This window comes from Ascaphus truei, chromosome 7, assembly GCF_040206685.1.
Source record: "Ascaphus truei isolate aAscTru1 chromosome 7, aAscTru1.hap1, whole genome shotgun sequence".
NCBI lineage: Eukaryota > Metazoa > Chordata > Amphibia > Anura > Ascaphidae > Ascaphus > Ascaphus truei.
This window is the reverse complement of record NC_134489.1, coordinates 72,945,026-72,965,184: the sequence shown is the minus strand read 5'-3', so window position 1 is coordinate 72,965,184 and position 20,159 is coordinate 72,945,026. Positions and strand designations below refer to the sequence as shown.

General features: G+C 47.0%; 1 protein-coding gene across 5 annotated transcripts in view; it reads right to left on the bottom strand.

Moving 5' to 3' along the window:
• Positions 1–4,453: 4,453 nt before the first annotated feature.
• The window catches only part of ATF2 (activating transcription factor 2), a 70,434-nt gene continuing 54,728 nt past the window's right edge, over positions 4,454–20,159 (bottom strand). For 3 of the 5 annotated variants that reach the window (XM_075609015.1, XM_075609014.1, XM_075609016.1), the window contains 2 exons: positions 10,902–11,007; positions 4,454–7,053 (listed from right to left, as the gene is read on the bottom strand). In XM_075609015.1, the coding sequence (XP_075465130.1) occupies positions 6,824–7,053; positions 10,902–11,007 (336 nt within the window). In that variant the 3' untranslated portion in view covers positions 4,454–6,823. Of the gene's footprint in view, positions 7,054–10,893; positions 11,008–20,159 lie in introns of those variants that run through there. The other 2 variants (XR_012802696.1, XM_075609017.1) reach the window with 2 other exon arrangements.

Below are 20,159 nucleotides of genomic sequence, written 5' to 3'. Positions count from 1 at the left end.
TATAGGAATAAAAAAAACATTTCGCCCTGCTTTTCATTTGTTTTGCAGCCACCAAATTCCCTTTCTCACCAGATTCTAAAGCTGCAGTCACACAAACCAATAATGTGTCCAATGAAAATGATTTATCCAGGAATATATCTCCATGGGTGGTAACATAAAAAGCACATTATTTGTGGTTAAAAAGCATCTGGGCATTCTTAAGCTTGGAACACCAATGCGATACGCATCAAATGAGGAATGGTTGACACCCAATATATTTTTTTTTACCTTCTACTATCTAAACAATTACAGGGTAACATAATGGTGTCATGAGTGAATTTTGTGAATGGTGTCATGAGTGAAAATTATGTTCAACACGATAAACAGGAACAAGCATCCATCCTCACCAATCTCATACCCCTATCTTATTATATATTAGTGAAAGCACTGTATGCATCTTCCTGTGTTCCTAGGGGAAATCTCATTGTTCCCTTGGGCCGCCCGCCCCCGCACCTCTCATTGGCCTGAGGTGGAGTGACGACACACACACACACACACACACACACACACACACACACACACACACACACACACACACACACACACACACACACACACACACACACACCAAGTCATCATGACCCGCGCGCACCTCCTTCTCTCCCCGTGCCTCCGTTTCCCCCGCTTTCACCCCCCCCCCCGGCGTCGCTACAGGAGCGGAGCGAGTGCCCGGGACACCCCCACGGCTCTCAAGCACGCGCCGCGCGCCCCCGCGCTCTCCTCTCCCCGTGTCAGCTCCCCCCCGGTGCTCCGCTCAGCTCTCCCCCCCGGAGCTCCGCTCAGCTCTCCCCGCCGGTGCTCCGCTCAGCTCCCCCCCGGTGCTCCGCTCACCTCCCCCGATGCTCCGCTCACCTCCCCCCCGGTGCTCCACTCACCTCCCCCCCGGTGCTCCGACAGGCAGTGGACACGCGGCGCCTAAGATGGCGGCGCCCGGAAGGACCCCCTTCCTCCCTCGCGGAGTAAGATGGCTGCGGACGGAAGGAGAGGTGACGTGTGTGTGTGTGTGTAGGTGTGTGTCACTGTGTGTGTGTATGTGTGTGACACCGTGTGGGGGGGGACACTGTGTGTGTGTGTTACACTGTGTGTGTGTGTGTGACACTGTATGTGTGTGTGACAGTCTGTGGTGGGGGCCGGGGGGTGATGTGGTGGGGGCCGGGGGGTGATGTGGTGGGGGCCGGGGGGTGATGTGGTGGGGGCAGTAATGTGAGGTGCAAGGGGGGGGGAGAGTCATGTGAGGTGCAAGGGGCGGAGAGTGATGTGATGTGCAAGGCGGGGGACACTGATGTGGGGGCCAGGAGGGGTGGAGAGTGATGTGGGGTGCAGGGAGGGGAGACTGCAGATGTGAAGGAGGGGGGGGGGACACGGAGCTGTGAAGAGGGGGGGCGCGGAGCTGTGAAGGGGAACGGAGTTGTGAACGTGGGGGCCAGCCAGCTGTGAAGGGGGGTAAATCACGGGCAACGCCGGGTATATCAGCTAGTAATATATATTATCTCTTACTGTGCATGCTATGTCTTGTATGTAATCTATAACCCTGTTCACTTATGTAACTGTATTTGTAACCATGTATTATTTGTCATCTTAACTCTATGCCCAGGACATACTTGAAAACGAGAGGTAACTCTCAATGTATTACTTCCTGGTAAAACATTTTATAAATAAAATACAAATTGGATATCCATTGACAAGAACTTGAGCCGATTTAATTTTTCTGGAGTATTCTCATGGAAGTTAGAAAATTAAATCTGCACATTATTCTCCCGCACATCCACATGCTGGTCACCAACATATAATCAAAGTCTCAAAAGCATCTAAATAATGCTCTTTAAATGTAAATTGCGCAAAACTAACCCAATTATCCATACCTAGAGTCTAAAGTGCTTGAAGTACAATATAGTGATATCAATGTTTAGATCTTTATATAAACAACTATAATAATTGTTGTAGACATTTAGAATATTCAGTCTCCTTGAAGGTCTTTTATATCATTTGTTTTCGAGGTGTTAATATATGTTTATGTGGTGTGTGAATAATTATACTAACATTCCATATTCAAAGAAGAACATGTATCTTTCTCTGAAAAAGAACGTTGCATGTATGTTTTAATGTGTGTGTGTGTGTGTGTATATATGTGTATATATATATATATTACAGAGATTGCAAGCTGAAAACATTTGTAAATATAAATCAGATACCTTTCACTTAGCCACTTAGGGGTCTCTATCAACATAGAGAGAATCGGGTTTAGATTTACTGCTCTGTTTCTTTTTGGCACAGTAGTTTTACATCTGACGCTGAATTTTACAATTACGCCACTTGAGATATGGAGAATTTTGCAGGGTAAATAAATGGTAAAAAGAATGGCACAGAGATGCAGAATGTGATACATCTCATTATAATATGAGCACCATGTAACTCCTCCCAAACTCCTCCTACTGACATTCCCCAAGTCGTAAGCCGGGGCAGAAGGGGCAACATTGGAGCATGGTGTTTTGATACATAGGTGCAGGGTGAAAATGCCCCCAGTTTTGCTCCAAAATTGCCTTGATACCCCTTAGCCTGTATATTCCGATGACATACTTCCTTAGCAGTTTTGTATTTTGGAGAAATATTGATTTAAAAATATTTATATGTTTATGGAAAACCTTAAAATTGCTGAATTTGTTATATTATGAAAGTGCCTTACCCTTTGAGTGACGAAGGTGTCGCGAGGCCAGACTGTCATGGCCCCTCCGGCACTCACGATCACGTGAGTCATCTCCCTTCTGTCTGCCATAGGAGTGCAGGACGCCATCTCTCCCTAGGTTACAAGCATTTATCTGGGGGCGGAGCTACTACATCAAGGGACACCCAGGGTGCCAGACCCCATAACATAGAAGCTACATCTCAGGGAACTCAAACATCCCTAACGTGTTCACACATAATTTGTGTCGCAGTCTTTTCTTAGTTATGTATGAATCATTACAGACGCCTTTACAAAGGACGTATGTCTTGCATGCTCAGTTACTTATTGTACCACTCCATTATCATCACTGGGTTTTGAACCCTAAGGTGCAAAGCTATTAATTACTAAGGAAAAAGCAGATCTTCCATGGCTGACGCGCATCGTGAAATACACAGTATAAGTACAATTTTATAATAAAAAATGGTTCAAGGTTCTGCGTACATAAAGCAAGTTGAAAACAAGCACAGAATAAATACTGGTATCTGTTACCACTCCAGACAACTGGAACACGCAGGAACAGCAGGTTTACGTCCACTTCAGGGAGCTGGAACACGCAAGGACAGCAGGTAAGGATTTCTTAGGTCCACTTCCGCAGTCTGCACATAGATGGCCTAAAAAGTCCTTGCTAGACACAAAGCACACTCGGAGAGACCAGTAGATAGTGCCACGAGTACCAAGTACAAGCTGGAGCTCCACCGGGACAGGAGTCTGTAGGGATCAGCTCACAGCCTCGTGGGACAGCGTCTGACGTCAGACCTGCAGCGTCGCAGCGTGGTGCTGACTGGCGTCGGATGAAGATGACGTCACCTTGTGCGTGTCAAATCGGCAAACGTCTCACTGAAAGGCTGCTAAACCACCGAAAACTTGCCAAATAATAATAAAATCATACAGATTAGAGAGTGGTGTATTCCCTGAAGAAGTAGCCGTTTAGTGCTACGAAACGCGTTGGAATACACCACTCTCTAATCTGTATGATTTTATTGTTATTTGGCAAGTTTTCGGTGGTTTAGCAGCCTTTCAGAGAGAATTTTGCCGATTTGACACGCACGCGGTGACGTCTTCATCCAACGCCAGTCAGCTCAATGCTGCGACGCTGCAGGTCTGACAGCTCCCTGAAGTGGACGTAAACCTGCTGTTCCTGCGTGTTCCAGTTGTCTGGAGTGGTAACAGATACCAGTATTTATTCTGTGCCTGTTTTCAACTTGCTTTATGTACGCAGAGCCTTGAACCATTTTTTATTATAAAATTGTACTTATACTGTATATTTCACGATGAGCGTTGTGCGCTGTTCTTTGTTTTGTTTTGTCTAGTTATCCAGGGTCTTGGGCTACCCTCTGTACAGCAGCAGACGCTCCAATTTGATTGGTAACACAGTTATTACATATCACTCATTTGGGTTCCGTGGTAATATATAATCACTACTTTATCACATATATTAATTCATTTTAGCTGCGCACCTGTATTGTTATTTTCTGTTCTTCCATGGCTGAGCACTTACTTTTTGCAACTTCAATATGCGATGCTAATGGCACTGAATGTTTAACAGAATCAATGCTTAAAAAAAGGCCAGATACACATTTCATGCAGTTTTTGAGATACTGTAAAAAACAAACAAACAACTACATAGATTGACCATTTTCCTTCAATGGTCAAATCAGAACAAATTAACAAGAGATGCTAATGTAACCAATGGCTCTTTAACATATTTATTTTAATGTACATATTTGCTTGCCTGCTAGGTAGATCGTAAGTAATTATAAATACATTACCCACTGCAAACAATGCAAAAAAAACCTCTACAACTCAATAAAATGATAAAAAAATAAAACAATTTAACGATCGATTTTATTTTCTCACATGATTTACTCATGCAAACTGTAATTGAAATGAAACCGTACAGTTTGTGAAATGTCAAATCCAAAGATTCAAAATTGTAAGTACAGAAATAGTGTGACGAGTTGTAAAATGGAATTCATGGATTAAGAACATTGTCTCTATTAGCTCAACATGGATACACATTTTTCTAACTAACACCAGTGACCAAATACATGTTCTCTTCATACTTACAGGATGTCATTTTCATTTACAGCTGCAACAATTTTATAATGCAAGAAAAACTTGAATTGTATAAATAAAGTGTAACAAAACGTGTCTGTATCAGAGGAGAACAATTATTTCACTAATGAAGTCTAATTGCAAAATAACATTGAAATGAAATATAATTCTTTCCTGCAGAATTCACATTTTGTACCACTGAGGTTAAATCAGCAATAAACGCAGAGCGATGCGTTGTTTGCCCTTTCAGCACCCGAGGGATTAAAACATTTAGTGCATTGTCATCAACTCGGTTTAGGATTACTGCAATTTTGTCCAGTGATTAATTCCCACTGATTTACAACTGTACTGAAACATGACGGATGGAATTTGATTTCTTATCCTGATTTACATTTAAATTCCTCTCAAAATAACCTCTCAAATTATTTAATTTACATTATTTAAATATATATATATATCTATATTTGGAAATTATGTAAATTGGATACCTGACAACTCGGGGCTAGAGAAGGAAAAACATATATACAATTATCTGTCGCAGATACACACTGCTGATATTTCTATTGTGTACACAACAGAATTCTGCAAAGAAATGCAAATCTTAAAGCACATATACACCTTGATTTTACGAGTCTATATGAAATATTGCATTTTGAACATGAGTGTAGAATCAGAATAGATAATGGCACATTGAGAGGACTCAATATCCTACAGACAACTGGATAGTGAGAACGTGTACCTACAATCATCTCCTCCAACACGAGCTACATCGTGGAATGTTGGTTATAAAACAACACACAGACCATTTTTTTTAACCTGCACTCTCCTATGAGCCAGCATCACACTGAAGGCATCTTTAAACATTCAAGCATAGTTTGCTGGCATAAACTACTAAATCATTCTCACCCCATTAACCCCTTCTCCCCCACCCTCCATCCCGACTCACGCACTCACAACATTATGTGAACATCTCAATACAGATACTGATTTTTTTTTCTCCACAAAAAAGGTATCAAAATGTTGCTACAGAAAGATGACAGCGCTTACACAAGAATTAAGTACAAGTTAGCTCGCAAACACAATGACAAAAATATGTTTTGAGTTGTCTAACTTAGGTTTTTAGGCTTTTTCTGGCAATGATACTCGTGGTAAATGTGAGACTGGGGAGCCAGTAAAGCACATAAAGATGCAGAATTTCAAAAACTATTCTACTTACTACCAATAAATTAACTCTGCACAGTATGGTTTCTCACTATTTTCAGTAGGCTTGCCAAAAAAAAGCGTGGAAACAAAGGAATTGCGCTTTTTTGACTCAGCTTCGGCAAAGAAACAGTCAATATTTCTCTTCCAAATACATTAGAACTGTAAAGTGAGGGACTCTTTAGATCGCTAACAAGTTCATAAGTGTTTCTTAAAGTCATTTCACATGTGCAATTAAAAAGAAATGATTTTTAAAAAAGTGAAAGAACCTATACAAAACAGAAAACCCATTTTCTTCCAATATTCTTCCTTTCGGAATGTGCAAAATAAAAGGCAAATAGATTAAAAGCAAATCGACCGTGTCTTTTTTTGCTCCTGCTTAGTGCGTTATGACCTTGTTAACGTCAAAGTCAATAGGGACTATGCAGAACTTTGGTATAAATGTCACAGAGCAAATCATTACTACCACAGTCTCCAGACTAAGATTGAAAAGGTCGCCCTGATAGCTCTTAAAACAAGGATATTAAGTAGCAAATGTAAAACTGCCATATTTAAACATACCGTACAAATTAAGACCAAAAAGGGAACTAGTAAACAATTTGCAAGAACAAAAAAACATTAAAATAAATAAAAAAAATAACTTCCTGAACAAGAGTAGAACCTGCTTCCCTCAGCGGGTACTGATTAAAAAATAAAATTGGATTTTAGGCTATTTTCCCCTCCTAAATAAAGACTGGCCTTTCCTTGATTCCCCCTTTAAAGTCTCCAATTGATAACCAAGACCTGGTGAAATGCAAATGTTTGTAATCAACTCCCTGAAGACTGGGGCTGGGAAGGAGGCGGAACCATTACAACTTGTGAAACGGCTGGTTCTGAACTCTGGTCCGCCATCTGCGTAAGAACTGATGTGGCTATTGCTTCTGCCACAGAGGTGGAGCTGACTCCATTGGAAGTGCTGATTGAACTGTGTTGAATAGCTTCAGTCTGTGGGCTGCTAGGCATTGAAATGTCTTCTGAGCTCTCATCTTTTTCAGCATCTATTATAAAAAAATAAAATAATTAAAAAACTAGTTTTATAACCACTCAAGGCTGTGCATGCATATACATACACATGTAGTAACAAAGAAGGGAGAGGTATTAGGTGGTATGATACCTTTTATTGGACCAACAAGTAGTTGAAATGTTACTACATGGAAGAAAGGACCAACATGGTTACCCACCCTTCTTTGCTTATACATACACATAGGAAGGTTGTACATATATATCATGTATACACACACTTATATTATATATTATATACTTATAAAAATGTCCAAATATATATCATTTGTTTTACTTCCCGTAGTTCAATTAAACCTACTTCAACAGTCTGATATCAATGATTCTGTTTCTCGTTCTTTTTTAGGTATCAAGAATGATTTTTAAGGGCCATTGTTCTGCCAACAATACAAGGACATCATAGGAACCCAAACACTAATCTTGATAGCCCTAGATGATTTTTTGAATGAAGTTAATATATCATGCTACTATCCTACTAGAATGGCTGTTGTACCATTCATATCTATGCATATTACACACTACAGATCAGAACAGATTTCATTTTCTGTTCTCTCAAGCGGCTGTAGAAATTCTGGGTCTAGATTTCAAAAGCTAGTCTGGAGCAAATATAAAAACAATGACTGTGGCTATTTGAATAAGCTCTTTCATTTACTGCATGTCCGACAAGCATTGCTAAATGGGACTGCTGCTTCAGGTGCAAATGTATTTATTACAGATGAAAAGATCCAATGCTGTCCTTGAGTGTTCGAGTAAACAATTTTAATTTAACTAATGCTATATAATGAGATGTGATATAAACACACCTTGAAACTCTTCCTCTGCAAATAAAGATTATTTTTCATATTTATCTGGCTCTCTTTCCATTAACTGCAGCAACTGATGATTGCAACACCTGATTCTAATGATGTGCACTCAAGAGAATAAGCAATTTAGACTCTAAATGCCACCAGCTGTTCAAGAGATGTGTGAATGAATTGGGCTCTGGGCACAAAATATACCACTACACATACTAAATATGACTAATAATTCAATAATTCTGAACAGATCCTAAAAAGATAATTAAAAAGCGTATGAAAATACATAATTGTAAATGGTACTGTATATTGCAAATGTGCGAATGCTTAAGTAACCAACAAAGAATCTTAATGTTCGTGGTGAGGAATGTGTTTGTTTATATCATTAGTTGTCGAATAAATCTTATGTCATATTGGTCCGGAAAAAAGAACTGTTTACTAAGCGGTGCTATTCCACAAGACACTTTGCAGCACTGGAAGACGCCTTACAGCTTATTGATGTGAATGGGCTGTATGGTGCCTTCTGAGGTCAGAGGGTGCCTCAAGGAATATCATTGGGTAATACACTTCTGAGGTTAGGGATTCTTTAACTGGACTAACATCAGAGTTCTTGATTAAATGTAATTTTTAAATAAACTTTAGAGAACTCCCGAGATATGCCAAGAAGCCATGAGCAAGGTTTTATAGGGTCATGCACATTAGGTTGTTCAATTTAACATGAGAGTTATGGTAAATGTTCAAGTTGGGCAATTACAAGGAACATTGATCTATATTAAATGATGTGCAAAGTTTAGTACAATCTCAGTATAATAGTGCTCTGATGCATGGACGTGTGTAGGGGCTTACACATGAATGGTATATCAAGTCGAATTAACGATCCCAAAAAAAAAACATTTTTTTGTAAGATTTATCCACCCTCTTCCTAACTGGATATTGTAGTCGGCAAAGTTTCTACAGCAAACTTCAAAATAATAAAGCCTTAGAGGAGCAGTACCACCTCATTCTCCCCTTCCCCCTTTTTTTTTAAATAGGTGGGAAGCATGGGGTTTCCAGAGCTGAACTACATTTATTTAAGCTCCGTGGACCCCCTGCATTCTGGTATACTTACCAGAGAAGGTGCCGCCAGTACTATATGAAGGTTTAAATCTCCCGTGTGACGCAGGAGATCTAAACCTCCATTTAGTTTTGCCCTGGATCGTACTGTTCTGTCAGCGCCTTCCCAGGTAAGTAGGGGGTCCCCAGAGCGGAAATAAACTTGGTTCAGCTCCGGAGAGCCCCTGCTTCCTGTGTAAAAAAAAAGTCCAGGAGAAATTGTTCCTTTATTACTGGTATCATATTAGGTGTGTATACACAGGGCCACTAACAGCCGTTGACTGAGCCACCTATGCTGAAGCAGGGATATCCTTACAACCTCCCTGTTGGTGACCCTTGAGGATTGGAGTTGGCCACCCCTGGTATATATCAATACAACCCAGAATATAACAACCCCCCTGTTGGATTATATGGCAATGCTGGTACACCATATTTTGCCATAACTCTGCTAAGCACGAAACATGTGTAAGACGCAGATGAATAAATCCAAAGCATGTATACAAGGATATGCAAAGCCCTTCCAAAAGGTTCTGCGGGAAACGGCACATACAATGCACGTTCCTGGTCGTGTCTATTCGACAGCATGTGTGTTTATCAGATGGGAAGGATAATAGCCTCATTCTTGCTGCAATCATTGTTAATACCAATCTCCAGCATATGCCTATGCTCCTCCAATTTACTGCGAAATGTTATTCTCTACCCTGTCAAATGACTGCGCATCTGTGGACTAAGATTTATCAGCTCAGAAATGACAAAATCAGCGCTCTAAATATATGCGGCAATAGAAAGTTCCTTTTACCTCTCAAATTCTTTTAAATGAAAAAATATTGCCTGTTCTGATAAAACAGCTTAAAATGACTACAAGTAAAGATGGAGGCTATTAAGTTTTATCGCAAGCACCTGAGGAACTGTTTCCATGCAATTCAAAATGTTTCTTTATTCTCCTGAATTACTGACACTGGCAAATTAAAATGAAGTGGTTACATATGGCAGAAACAATCTTCACATTTACAAATATCCCGGAATATCATTAAATCATAAAGGAGGAAGCTGTGGGTTATATATTATGAATGTTGCCTAATGCATTCCCAGCTTTGTTATTTGTTACAAATTTGTGTACCAGGGACAAAATTGGCCATTTATTCTACAGCAGCAGCTGGTTGGAACATTGTATATCACAGCCAAAAAGGAGAGGAGGAAAAGCACAATTAACCTTTAAAATGCTGAAGAGGAGAATATTGTTACATCGTCTTTAAAATGATATATTCGTATCAAATACTAAAATAAATGTTTTCAGAGCATCCACAAGGATATTATATATATATATATATATATATATATATATATATATATATATATATATACATACACACACACACATATATACACACAAACACACACATATATATATATATATATACACACACACACTATACTGCAAAAACATGGTTGTCAACTAAAGCTGTACAGTAATATATATTCAGGCAGAGTAATTCCCATTATAATAAAAGAAAAATGTGTTATTATTTTATTCTTCCAAACAGATATTTAAGCCACACTGAAGAGACTCCCAAAGTCCTTTGCATATGCTAATCATATGTACCTTAATTGGAACACTATAGCTTTAGGGATTGCTAACATACTAATTAAACAAAGCCCACTAAAGAAAGCGAAACACGTTAAGCCTTTCAGTGCCAGTGAGGCTGCATTGAAGAAGTTAATCATGTGCAGCAATAGAATATTGCACTGAGGAATGTAGAAAATAATTATATTCAAATAACATCCACACTTATCCAGCAATAACCTTGCCATATTTTCAATATTTAATGTTAAATACTAGGTGTGTGTCTCCTTTTTTTTTTTAATGGTAGCTCAGTTCATTTTGGCAGTATTTCACTGATGTAGTAGCCCAAGGCCATGGGTAATGGAACATTACTCACTATGATAGCCAGATTTCTTCTGCATGGCGGTTACAGGGCAATCTTTATGAGCCAGAAGAAGTTGTTTCAGCTGTGCCACTTCATTTCTCAGCAGGGTGACTTCATTCTAGAGGTAAAGGGGAAACTTTCTCTTTAGAACCAAGTGAAACAAGTCATCAAAGTTCACAGCAAAGTGCTAAAGTACGTGTGCAGTGCCGCTACTTCTGGAGATGAAGTACTTCAGTTATGATAGTGCAAGAGTGGCCAACTCCAGTCCTCGAGGGCCACCGACAGCCCAGGTTTGCAGGATATCCCGGCTTCAGCGTAGGTGGCTCAATCAGTGGCTCAGCCACTGATTGAGCCACCTGTGCTGAAGCCGGAATATCCTGCAAATCTGGGCTGTTGGTGACCCTTGAGTACTGGAGTTGGCCAGCTCTGTGATAGTTCATCCCACGCAGACACATCAATATAAATAAATTCTACCAGCCAGGGATAAAAAAAGAGAGAAAGGTTTAGAGTAGAAAACCAAACACAAATTTCTAGCAGTTTAATTTAAGTTTGCCTAAAAGGGCCGTGCATGTACTGGTTACAATATTTGGATCATGACTACCCGAAATGAACATGACACTGTATAATAATACTGGGTATCTTTATACAACTTGAGGCTCACACATTTAATTTCTCTGTCCTTTTCTTATTTAAAGCGGCTTTAGCTGGTGAAGTGTGTCCGAACTGCCGGTCACAGCGCAGAATGTCAGTTTTTAGAAGGGATTTTAAATATTAACTGTAGTTTTAATAACTCGTAATTCTGACTTCGAGAATTTCTAATGAACCACAAATAAATTCAAAGTTGGGTAACACCCTACGAGCCTGCACGACACACAGTGCTATGCAATTCACATGGGGTTTTTCAAACAATAGGTATTTTTAATAGGGCAAATATGGCTTAGCTCTAATGGGTTAATTTTCACATAAAAAGTTTATGAGCTGTTGAGAACTGGCTGCAAACTGAAAGTAAATCATTACAGAAGATGGCAAATGCACTCAAGCAGAATACACTGTATAGACTAGACTTCAAATTGAATGCATTCAATAATAGTTTTCTTGAAAAGCATAAAGAAAAAGAACACTATGATTTCACATAGATGTGTTTCTTTCACACTGTTGATCATTGTAAAGCTGCATTATTCAGGGAACAACTGGACATTTCCTTCATTCTCTTGTTGCTGAACTTGCCTTCAGTTTACAGCGAGTAAAGTACAGTAATGATAGGAAGCAGTAAGTATGTGCACATTCATTGACACAACTGGCCGCAGACTGGCAAAGTAACACATTTAGGATGGGAGTTTGGTCTCACTTTGTTGTCTGTAGCTTAGAGAATGATGTTCCGAACAAGTAAAAGTGCCCCAGAAGGAGGAGGGGAGGAAGGTAGTTTTAAAGCTGTAACACGGGCAGCACAAACGTTTCACATGAAAAGTACAAGGTGGTACAGTATGTGTAGAAACACACCATAAAGATACATGCCAAACCATACTGTTATTTCCCATGCTCCTCTAAGAAGAAGAAAGGCAGATAGTGGGGAGGTTGGAAATACTTTACTTTACACCACATTTACTTTTAGGCGCTAATTCTATGTTGTCTAAAGTGGCCGATTTCACAGTGATGGGACGAAAAAAAACCATTAGCTAGTGGGAGGTTTCAGAGGAATTGCAGTGTGATCGTCCGATTCAGACAATATAGAATTACCCCATTAGTGGGAGGTTACATTTTCCTTCCCCCCAAACAAGAGACCCGTAAGAAGTAATTACTTGCAATACTGACATACTTCATTGCTTGTAGATATGTGACATGTTTTAGCCCTACAACAAATATTGAAATGCCACTATGGCTGTGCATTTACTTCAATTTATTTCAAATAGGTATATAAGCTTAGAATATGCACATCAGGGGTTTCCTAAACCTTTTTTTTTTTTTTTAATTGTATGATGAAAAGAGAAGAACATGAGGGTTTTTAGTCAGTAACCTATAATGCTGAATTTCCAAATGTATTGCTTGATATTCACTTATAACATTATATTTACATGTTTCTATTGCTGGTTCATTAGCCCTCTAGGTTGTAAAACAATACAGAAGATGCATCTTTTCCTCTAAGAAGCTCACAAATTAATCTTAAATGCCCAAGACACAAGAGGATAAAGCAACCAATTAAAGTGCTGTAATTGTTGAATTGGGGGGCCTCCAACTTCAGAGAGTCTTAACCACAAGACTATTGTTCCTGTTCCATGTTTCAAAGCTGCATGCGACAGAGGCCCTTTTAGTGAGCTGTAAAACCGTCTTCCCTTTGCTTTGAAGATTTCAGCTCCATTTAAATGATCAGAGCTGAAATCTCCATGAATAGAACCCAGAGTTGTATTTTTCAGCACTTGACAAAGGTTGTTGCCGAAACATTGTGTGTCTGCTACTTGTAAGCACCACTTTGTATATTCAAATAAATTGTTTATCTTTTTAGCATATTGCTGCTGTTTCTTTTGAGTGCTGCAGGACCCAGATTTTGCAGAGGCTGTGAATAGGATTGTTATATTTGAAATTTTCATTTGATTGCCTAATATTCCACTTGCCTTCCTGAAACCATATATCATGGATGTAATACCTCCCATTCATGTAAAGCAGAATTGTGACATTAAGCACACATGTGAACTATTCCACAATTATTTGTGATCTAAACAGCCATGTTAAAGGCAGACCTCCAAACGTATTACTTTTACTATTAAATGCAACGTAAAGGTAATCATGGGTCATTACTGCCCACTATGCTGATCAGCTTTGCCAGCACGTCAAGTGAAGAGTTATTAAGGAAAACGCAGGATTGATTAATGTGCTCACATAAAGAACGGTTTAATTATTTCTTTGACATTCAATTTTCTTTACAAGTCATTCTGTTCTTCACAGCCAATGGTTTCGCTGTTGGCAGACAGAAAGAGATTTTGTTCTCTTGGAATCACTGCCGACGTGGGCATTTTAAACCTTGACAGCTTGGTAGCACCACTGTGTACACGTCGCATCAGGTGACTTTGTTATTTATTTTCTATATTACTGAAGGTTTTACCAAGAATGACAATTTGTTCGCTGGAGGAGCTGGTAGCCCACTGCCGACCAACGTGAAGCATGGAATCTGTGTATTCTTGCATAGAAAGGAGGAGGTTTCAATGCATTTGCTCACAAAGTTAAAAAGGTAAAATGAAAAAAATATGGAACACTTCCCCCCCCAAGTATTACTTTTGAAAGTAAAGAAATCCGTATCCGAAGGACCTGATCCACATCCCTTTAAAGAGGTGAAATCATAACACAACTTTACCCCTTCAGTACCAAAGGGGAACTTTGCAATGGGTTGCAGACCCAATGGCGCCAAGGTATTTTGTGTTTTCCTTTTTAAAAAGCAAATTGTTTTGCTTTAACGTTTCAGGTTTTATAATCTACAGATGTGGTTATTTCAATTGTAGTCGTTAAAATCGTGTTTCTAGTTGTTAGGAACTGAAAGCCATCGGAAAACATTAAGTTGACATGAAGGTTGAGTACTTTATATTCTTAAACGCTGAATCATTACATTTCAATTAAAAACCATCATTTGATATATACAATTTAGAGATTACACTTCACATCAACTACAACAATAATTGCTAACAAGAATGAGTCAGAACAAAAAGCACGCAGTAGTGCTTTTCGCGCGGGCTGCCCAAGTCCGTCCCATCAGTGTAGTATTGAAATTGCATGTTCAAAATTATGGACATGCACATCCAAAGTGCTTAACTCTAATTATCCACTCCTTAAGTGCACCGTCTTCTTGGTGCTGGCTTGTGGGGTCACAGAAGTGCAGCGTTGAAGCTGCCATGGTGCGTAGAGCAGTCTCTCACAGAGCTTACAGAAACGCTCTCCTCCTTCCTCTCTTTCGGCCATGCTTCTGTCTGTATCGGAAGAGCGTTATGGAGGGAGGGAACGTCTGGCAGCTCCATGAGAGACAGCGTGCAGCAGCTGCAAAGGAGAAAATGGACATTCCCTCCTTTAATAAAAGATCAGAAGGACACAACCCCTCTACCTCAATTCTTTACTCCTCCTGGTACTTCTCAACTATGTTTCCACCCTGGGAAACCTTTAAACCCCCCTTACGTCTCCCCTCTACCTCCTTCCCATCTCCCCTCTACCTCCTTCCCATCTCCTCTACCTCCTTCTCTACCCCCCCTAAACCACTTCCAAACCCCTTACCCTTTCCCATCCTCAACCCCTTTCCCATCTTCCTCATTGCCCCAACCCATTTCCCACCCTTTCTCCTCAACCCCACCCTCCCCTCAATCCCTTCCCCACCCTCCCCCACCTCAACCCCTTCCCCCTCCTCCTCAACCCCTTCCCCTCAACCAATTTCCCACCATTTCTCCTCAACACCACCCTCCACTAAACACCTGCCCTCAACCCCTTCCCCACCTCAACCCCTTCCCCACCCTCCCCCACCTCCCCCCCTTCTCCACCCTCCCCCACCTCCCCCCCTTCTCTACCCTCCCCCACCTCCCCCCAACCGATTCTCCCCTCCTCAACCCCTCCCCCGACTCTCCTCAACCCCTTCCCCTCAACTCCTCCCCCCCATCCTCCTCAACCTCTGTCCCCCTCTTCACCCTCCTCCTCCACAACCCCTTTTCCCCTCTTCACCCTCCTCCTCCACAACCCCTTCTTCCTCCTCCCCAACCCCTTCCCTCCTCCCCAACCCATTCCCCCTCATCCCGAACGCCTTACCTTTCCCCCATCCCCACCTCCCCCACCCATCCTCCTCCTTCCCAACCCCTTCCCCCACCTTTCTCCTTAACTCCTTCCCCCCCCACACTCCTCCTTCTCAACCCCTTTCCCCTACCCTCTTCAACCCCTTTCCCCTCTTCCCCATCCCACCCCCCTTCTCCCCATCCCATCCCCCTCCTCGCCACCCCATCACCCCTCCTCCCCATGCCCTTCCCTCTCCTCCCCAACTCCCTTCCTCCTCCCCAACCCTGTCCCCCATCCCTCTCCCCTACTCCCCAACCCTCCCCCTCGCCTTCCCACCCTTCACCCTCCTTCTACCCAACCCCGTCCCCTTCCCCATTCCCTCCTCCCCAACCCCATCCCTCATTCCAAACTCCTTCCCCCCACCCTGCCCCCCACAATCCTCCTCAACCCCTTCCACCTCCTCCCCCACACCTTCCCCCCATTCACCCCCCATCTCATACCCTTCCCTCTCCTCCCCAACTCCTTCCCTCTCCTCCCCAACCCACTTCCTACTCCCTAACCCCCTTTGTCCTCCCCAACCCCCCCTCCCCACAACTCACCAACCCTGTCCCCACTCCCCTTTCCCCCACCCTCCCCAACCCTATCCCCTTCTCCCCAACCCCTTCCCCCCCAAACTCCTTCTTTCCACCCCTCCCCCTCCACAACCCCTTCCCACTCCTCCCCAATCCTGTCCCCTCCCCATTTCCTCCTCCCTAACCCCTTCCCCCCTCATGCTGAACTCCTTCCTCCCTCCCCCAAACCCCTCCCCCATCATCCTCCTCAACTCCTTCCCCCCACCCTCCTCAACCCCTTCCCTCTCCTCCCCATCACCTTCCCCCTCCTCCCCATCACCTTCCCCCTCCTCCCCATCCCCCTCCTTGCCACCCCAACCCTCTTCCTCCCCTACCCCTTCCCCCCTCCTCCACAACCCCTTTCCCCCCTTCATCCCCGTTCTTCCCTCTTCATCCCCGTCCTCCCCCTTCATCCCCGTCCTGCCCCCTCATCCCCGTCCTGCCCCCTCATCCCCGTCCTGCCCCCTCATCCCCGTCCTGCCCCTTCATCCCAGTCCTGCCCCCCTCCCCCTTCATCCCCGTCCTCCCCCTTCATCCCCATCCTCCCCGTCCTGCCCGCTCATCCCCGTCCTGCCCCTTCATTCCCGTCCAGCCCCCTCATCCTGGTCCTCCCCCTCATCCCCCTTCATCCCCGTCCTCCCCCTTCATTCCCGTCCTGCCCCCTCATCCCCGTCCTGCCCCTTCATCCCCGTCCTGCCCTCATCCCCGTCCTCCCCCTTTATCCCGGTCCTCCCCTTCATCCCCATTCATCCCCATCCTGCCCCTTCATCCCCGTCCTCCCCCTTCATCCCCGTCCTGCCCCCTCATCCCCCCCTCCCCCCCCTCATCCCCGTACTCCCCCTTCATTCCCGTGCTGCGCCCTTCATCCCTGTCCTCCCCCTTCATCGCCCTCATCCCTGTCCTGCCCCCTCATCCCCGTCCTCCCCCCTTCATCCCCGTCCTCCCCCCTTCATCCCCGTCCTCCCCCTTCATCGCCCTCATCCCTGTCCTGCCCCCTCATCCCCCTTCATCCCCGTCCTCCCCCCTCATCCCCATCCTGCCCCTTCCTCCCCCCTCATCCCCGTCCACCCCCGTCCTCCCCCTCCTGCCCCTTCATCCCCGTCCTCCCCCCTCATCCCCGTCCTGCCCCTTCATCCCCGTCCTCCCCCCTCATCCCCGTCCTCCCCCTCATCCCCGTCGTCCCCCCTCATCCCCGTCCTCTCCCCTCATCCCCGTCCTGCCCCTTCATCCCCCCTCATCCCCGTCCTCCCCCCTTATCCCCGTTCTCCCCCCTCATCCCCATCCTGCCCCTTCCTCCCCCCTCATCCCCATCCTCCTGCCCCTTCAGCCCCGTCCTCCTGCCCCTTCATCCCCGTCCTCCCCCCTCATCCCCGTCCTCCCCCCTCATCCCCGTCCTCCCCCCTTATCCCCGTCCTGCCCCTTCCTCCCCCTCCTGCCCCTTCATCCCCCCTCATCCCCGTCCTGCCCCCTCATCCCCGTCCTCCCCCCTCATCCCCGTCCTGCCCCCTCATCCCCGTCCTGCCCCCTCATCCCCGTCCTCCCCCCTCATCCCCGTCCTGCACCCTCATCCCCGTCCTCCCCCCTCATCCCCGTCCTCCCCCCTCATCCCCGTCCTGCTCCTTCATCCCCGTCCTGCCCCCTCATCCCCGTCCTCCCCCCTCATCCCCGTCCTGCCCCCTCATCCCCGTCCTGCCCCCTCATCCCCGTCCTCCCCCCTCATCCCCGTCCTCCCCCCTCATCCCCGTCCTGCCCCCTCATCCCCGTCCTGCCCCCTCATCCCCGTCCTCCCCCCTCATCCCCGTCCTGCCCCCTCATCCCCGTCCTGCCCCCTCATCCCCGTCCTCCCCCCTCATCCCCGTCCTGCCCCCTCATCCCCGTCCTCCCCCCTCATCCCCGTCCTCCCCCCTCATCCCCGTCCTGCCCCCTCATCCCCGTCCTCCCCCCTCATCCCCGTCCTCCCCCCTCATCCCCGTCCTCCCCCCTCATCCCCGTCCTCCCCCCTCATCCCCGTCCTCCCCCCTCATCCCCGTCCTCTCCCCTCATCCCCGTCCTCCCCCCTCATCCCCGTCCTCCCCCCTCATCCCCGTCCTGCCCCCTCATCCCCGTCCTCCCCCCTCATCCCCGTCCCCCTCCTCCCCCTTCATCCCCGTCCTGCCCCCTCATCCCCGTCCTCCCCCCTCATCCCCCCTCATCCCCGTCCTCCCCCTTCCTCCCCCTTCCTCCCCGTCCTGCCCCTTCATCCCACCCTCCCCCCTCATCCCCCCCCTCCCCCCTCATCCCCGTCCTCCCCCTCATCCCCGTCCTGCCCCTTCATCCCCGTCCTGCCCCTTCATCCCCGTCCTCCCCCCCCTCCCCCCTCATCCCCGTCCTCCCCCCTCATCCCCGTCCTCCCCCCTCATCCCCGTCTTGCCCCTTCCTCCCCCCTCATCCCCGTCCACCCCCCTCATCCCCGTCCTCCCCCTTCATCCCCATCCTCCCCCCTCATCCCCGTCCTGCCACCTCATACCCGTCCTGCCCCCTCATCCCCGTCCTGCCCCCTCATCCCCGTCCTGCCCCCTCATCCCCGTCCTCCCCCCTCATCCCCGTCCTGCCCCCTCATCCCCGTCCTCCCCCCTCATCCCCGTCCTCCCCCTTCATCCCCGTCCTCCCCCCCGTCCTCCCCCCTCATCCCCGTCCTGCCCCCTCATCCCCCCCACCCCTCTCATCCCCGTCCTCCACCTTCATTCCCGTCCTCCACCTTCATTCCCGTCCTCCCCTTCATCCCCGTCCCTCCCCCTTCATTCCCGTCCTCCCCCCTCATCCCCGTCCTGCCCCCTCATCCCCGTCCTCCCCCCTCATCCCCGTCCTGCCCCCTCATCCCCGTCCTGCCCCCTCATCCCCGTCCTGCCCCTCATCCCCGTCCTGCCCCCTCATCCCCGTCCTGCCCCCTCATCCCCGTCCTCCCCCCTCATCCCCGTCCTCCCCCCTCATCCCCGTCCTGCCCCTTCATCCCCGTCCTCCCCCCTCATCCCCGTCCTCCCCCCTCAACCCCGTCCTGCCCCCTCATCCCCGTCCTCTCCCCTCATCCCCGTCCTCCCCCCTCATCCCCGTCCTCCCCCCTCAACCCCGTCCTGCCCCCTCATCCCCGTCCTCTCCCCTCATCCCCGTCCTCCCCCCTCATCCCCGTCCTCCCCCCTCATCCCCGTCCTCCCCCCTCATCCCCGTCCTGCCCCCTCATCCCCGTCCTCCCCCCCCTCCCCGTCCTGCCCCCTCATCCCCGTCCTCCCCCCTCATCCCCGTCCTCCCCCCTCATCCCCGTCCTCCCCCTTCATCCCCGTCCTGCCCCTTCATCCCCGTCCTGCCCCTTCATCCCCGTCCTCCCCCTTCATCCCCGTCCTCCCCCCTCATCCCCGTCCTCCCCCCTCATCCCCGTCCTCCCCCTTCATCCCCGTCCTGCCCCTTCATCCCCGTCCTCCCCCCCCTCCCCCCTCATCCCCGTCCTCCCCCCTCATCCCCGTCCTCCCCCCCCTCCCCCCTCATCCCCGTCCTCCCCCCTCATCCCCGTCCTCCCCCCTCATCCCCGTCTTGCCCCTTCCTCCCCCCTCATCCCCGTCCACCCCCCTCATCCCCGTCCTCCCCCTTCATCCCCATCCTCCCCCCTCATCCCCGTCCTGCCACCTCATACCCGTCCTGCCCCCTCATCCCCATCCTGCCCCCTCATCCCCGTCCTGCCCCCTCATCCCCATCCTGCCCCCTCATCCCCGTCCTCCCCCCTCATCCCCGTCCTGCCCCCTCATCCCCGTCCTCCCCCCTCCCCCCCGTCCTCCCCCCTCATCCCCGTCCTGCCCCCTCATCCCCCCCTCCCCTCTCATCCCCGTCCTCCACCTTCATTCCCGTCCTCCACCTTCATTCCCGTCCTCCCCTTCATCCCCGTCCCTCCCCT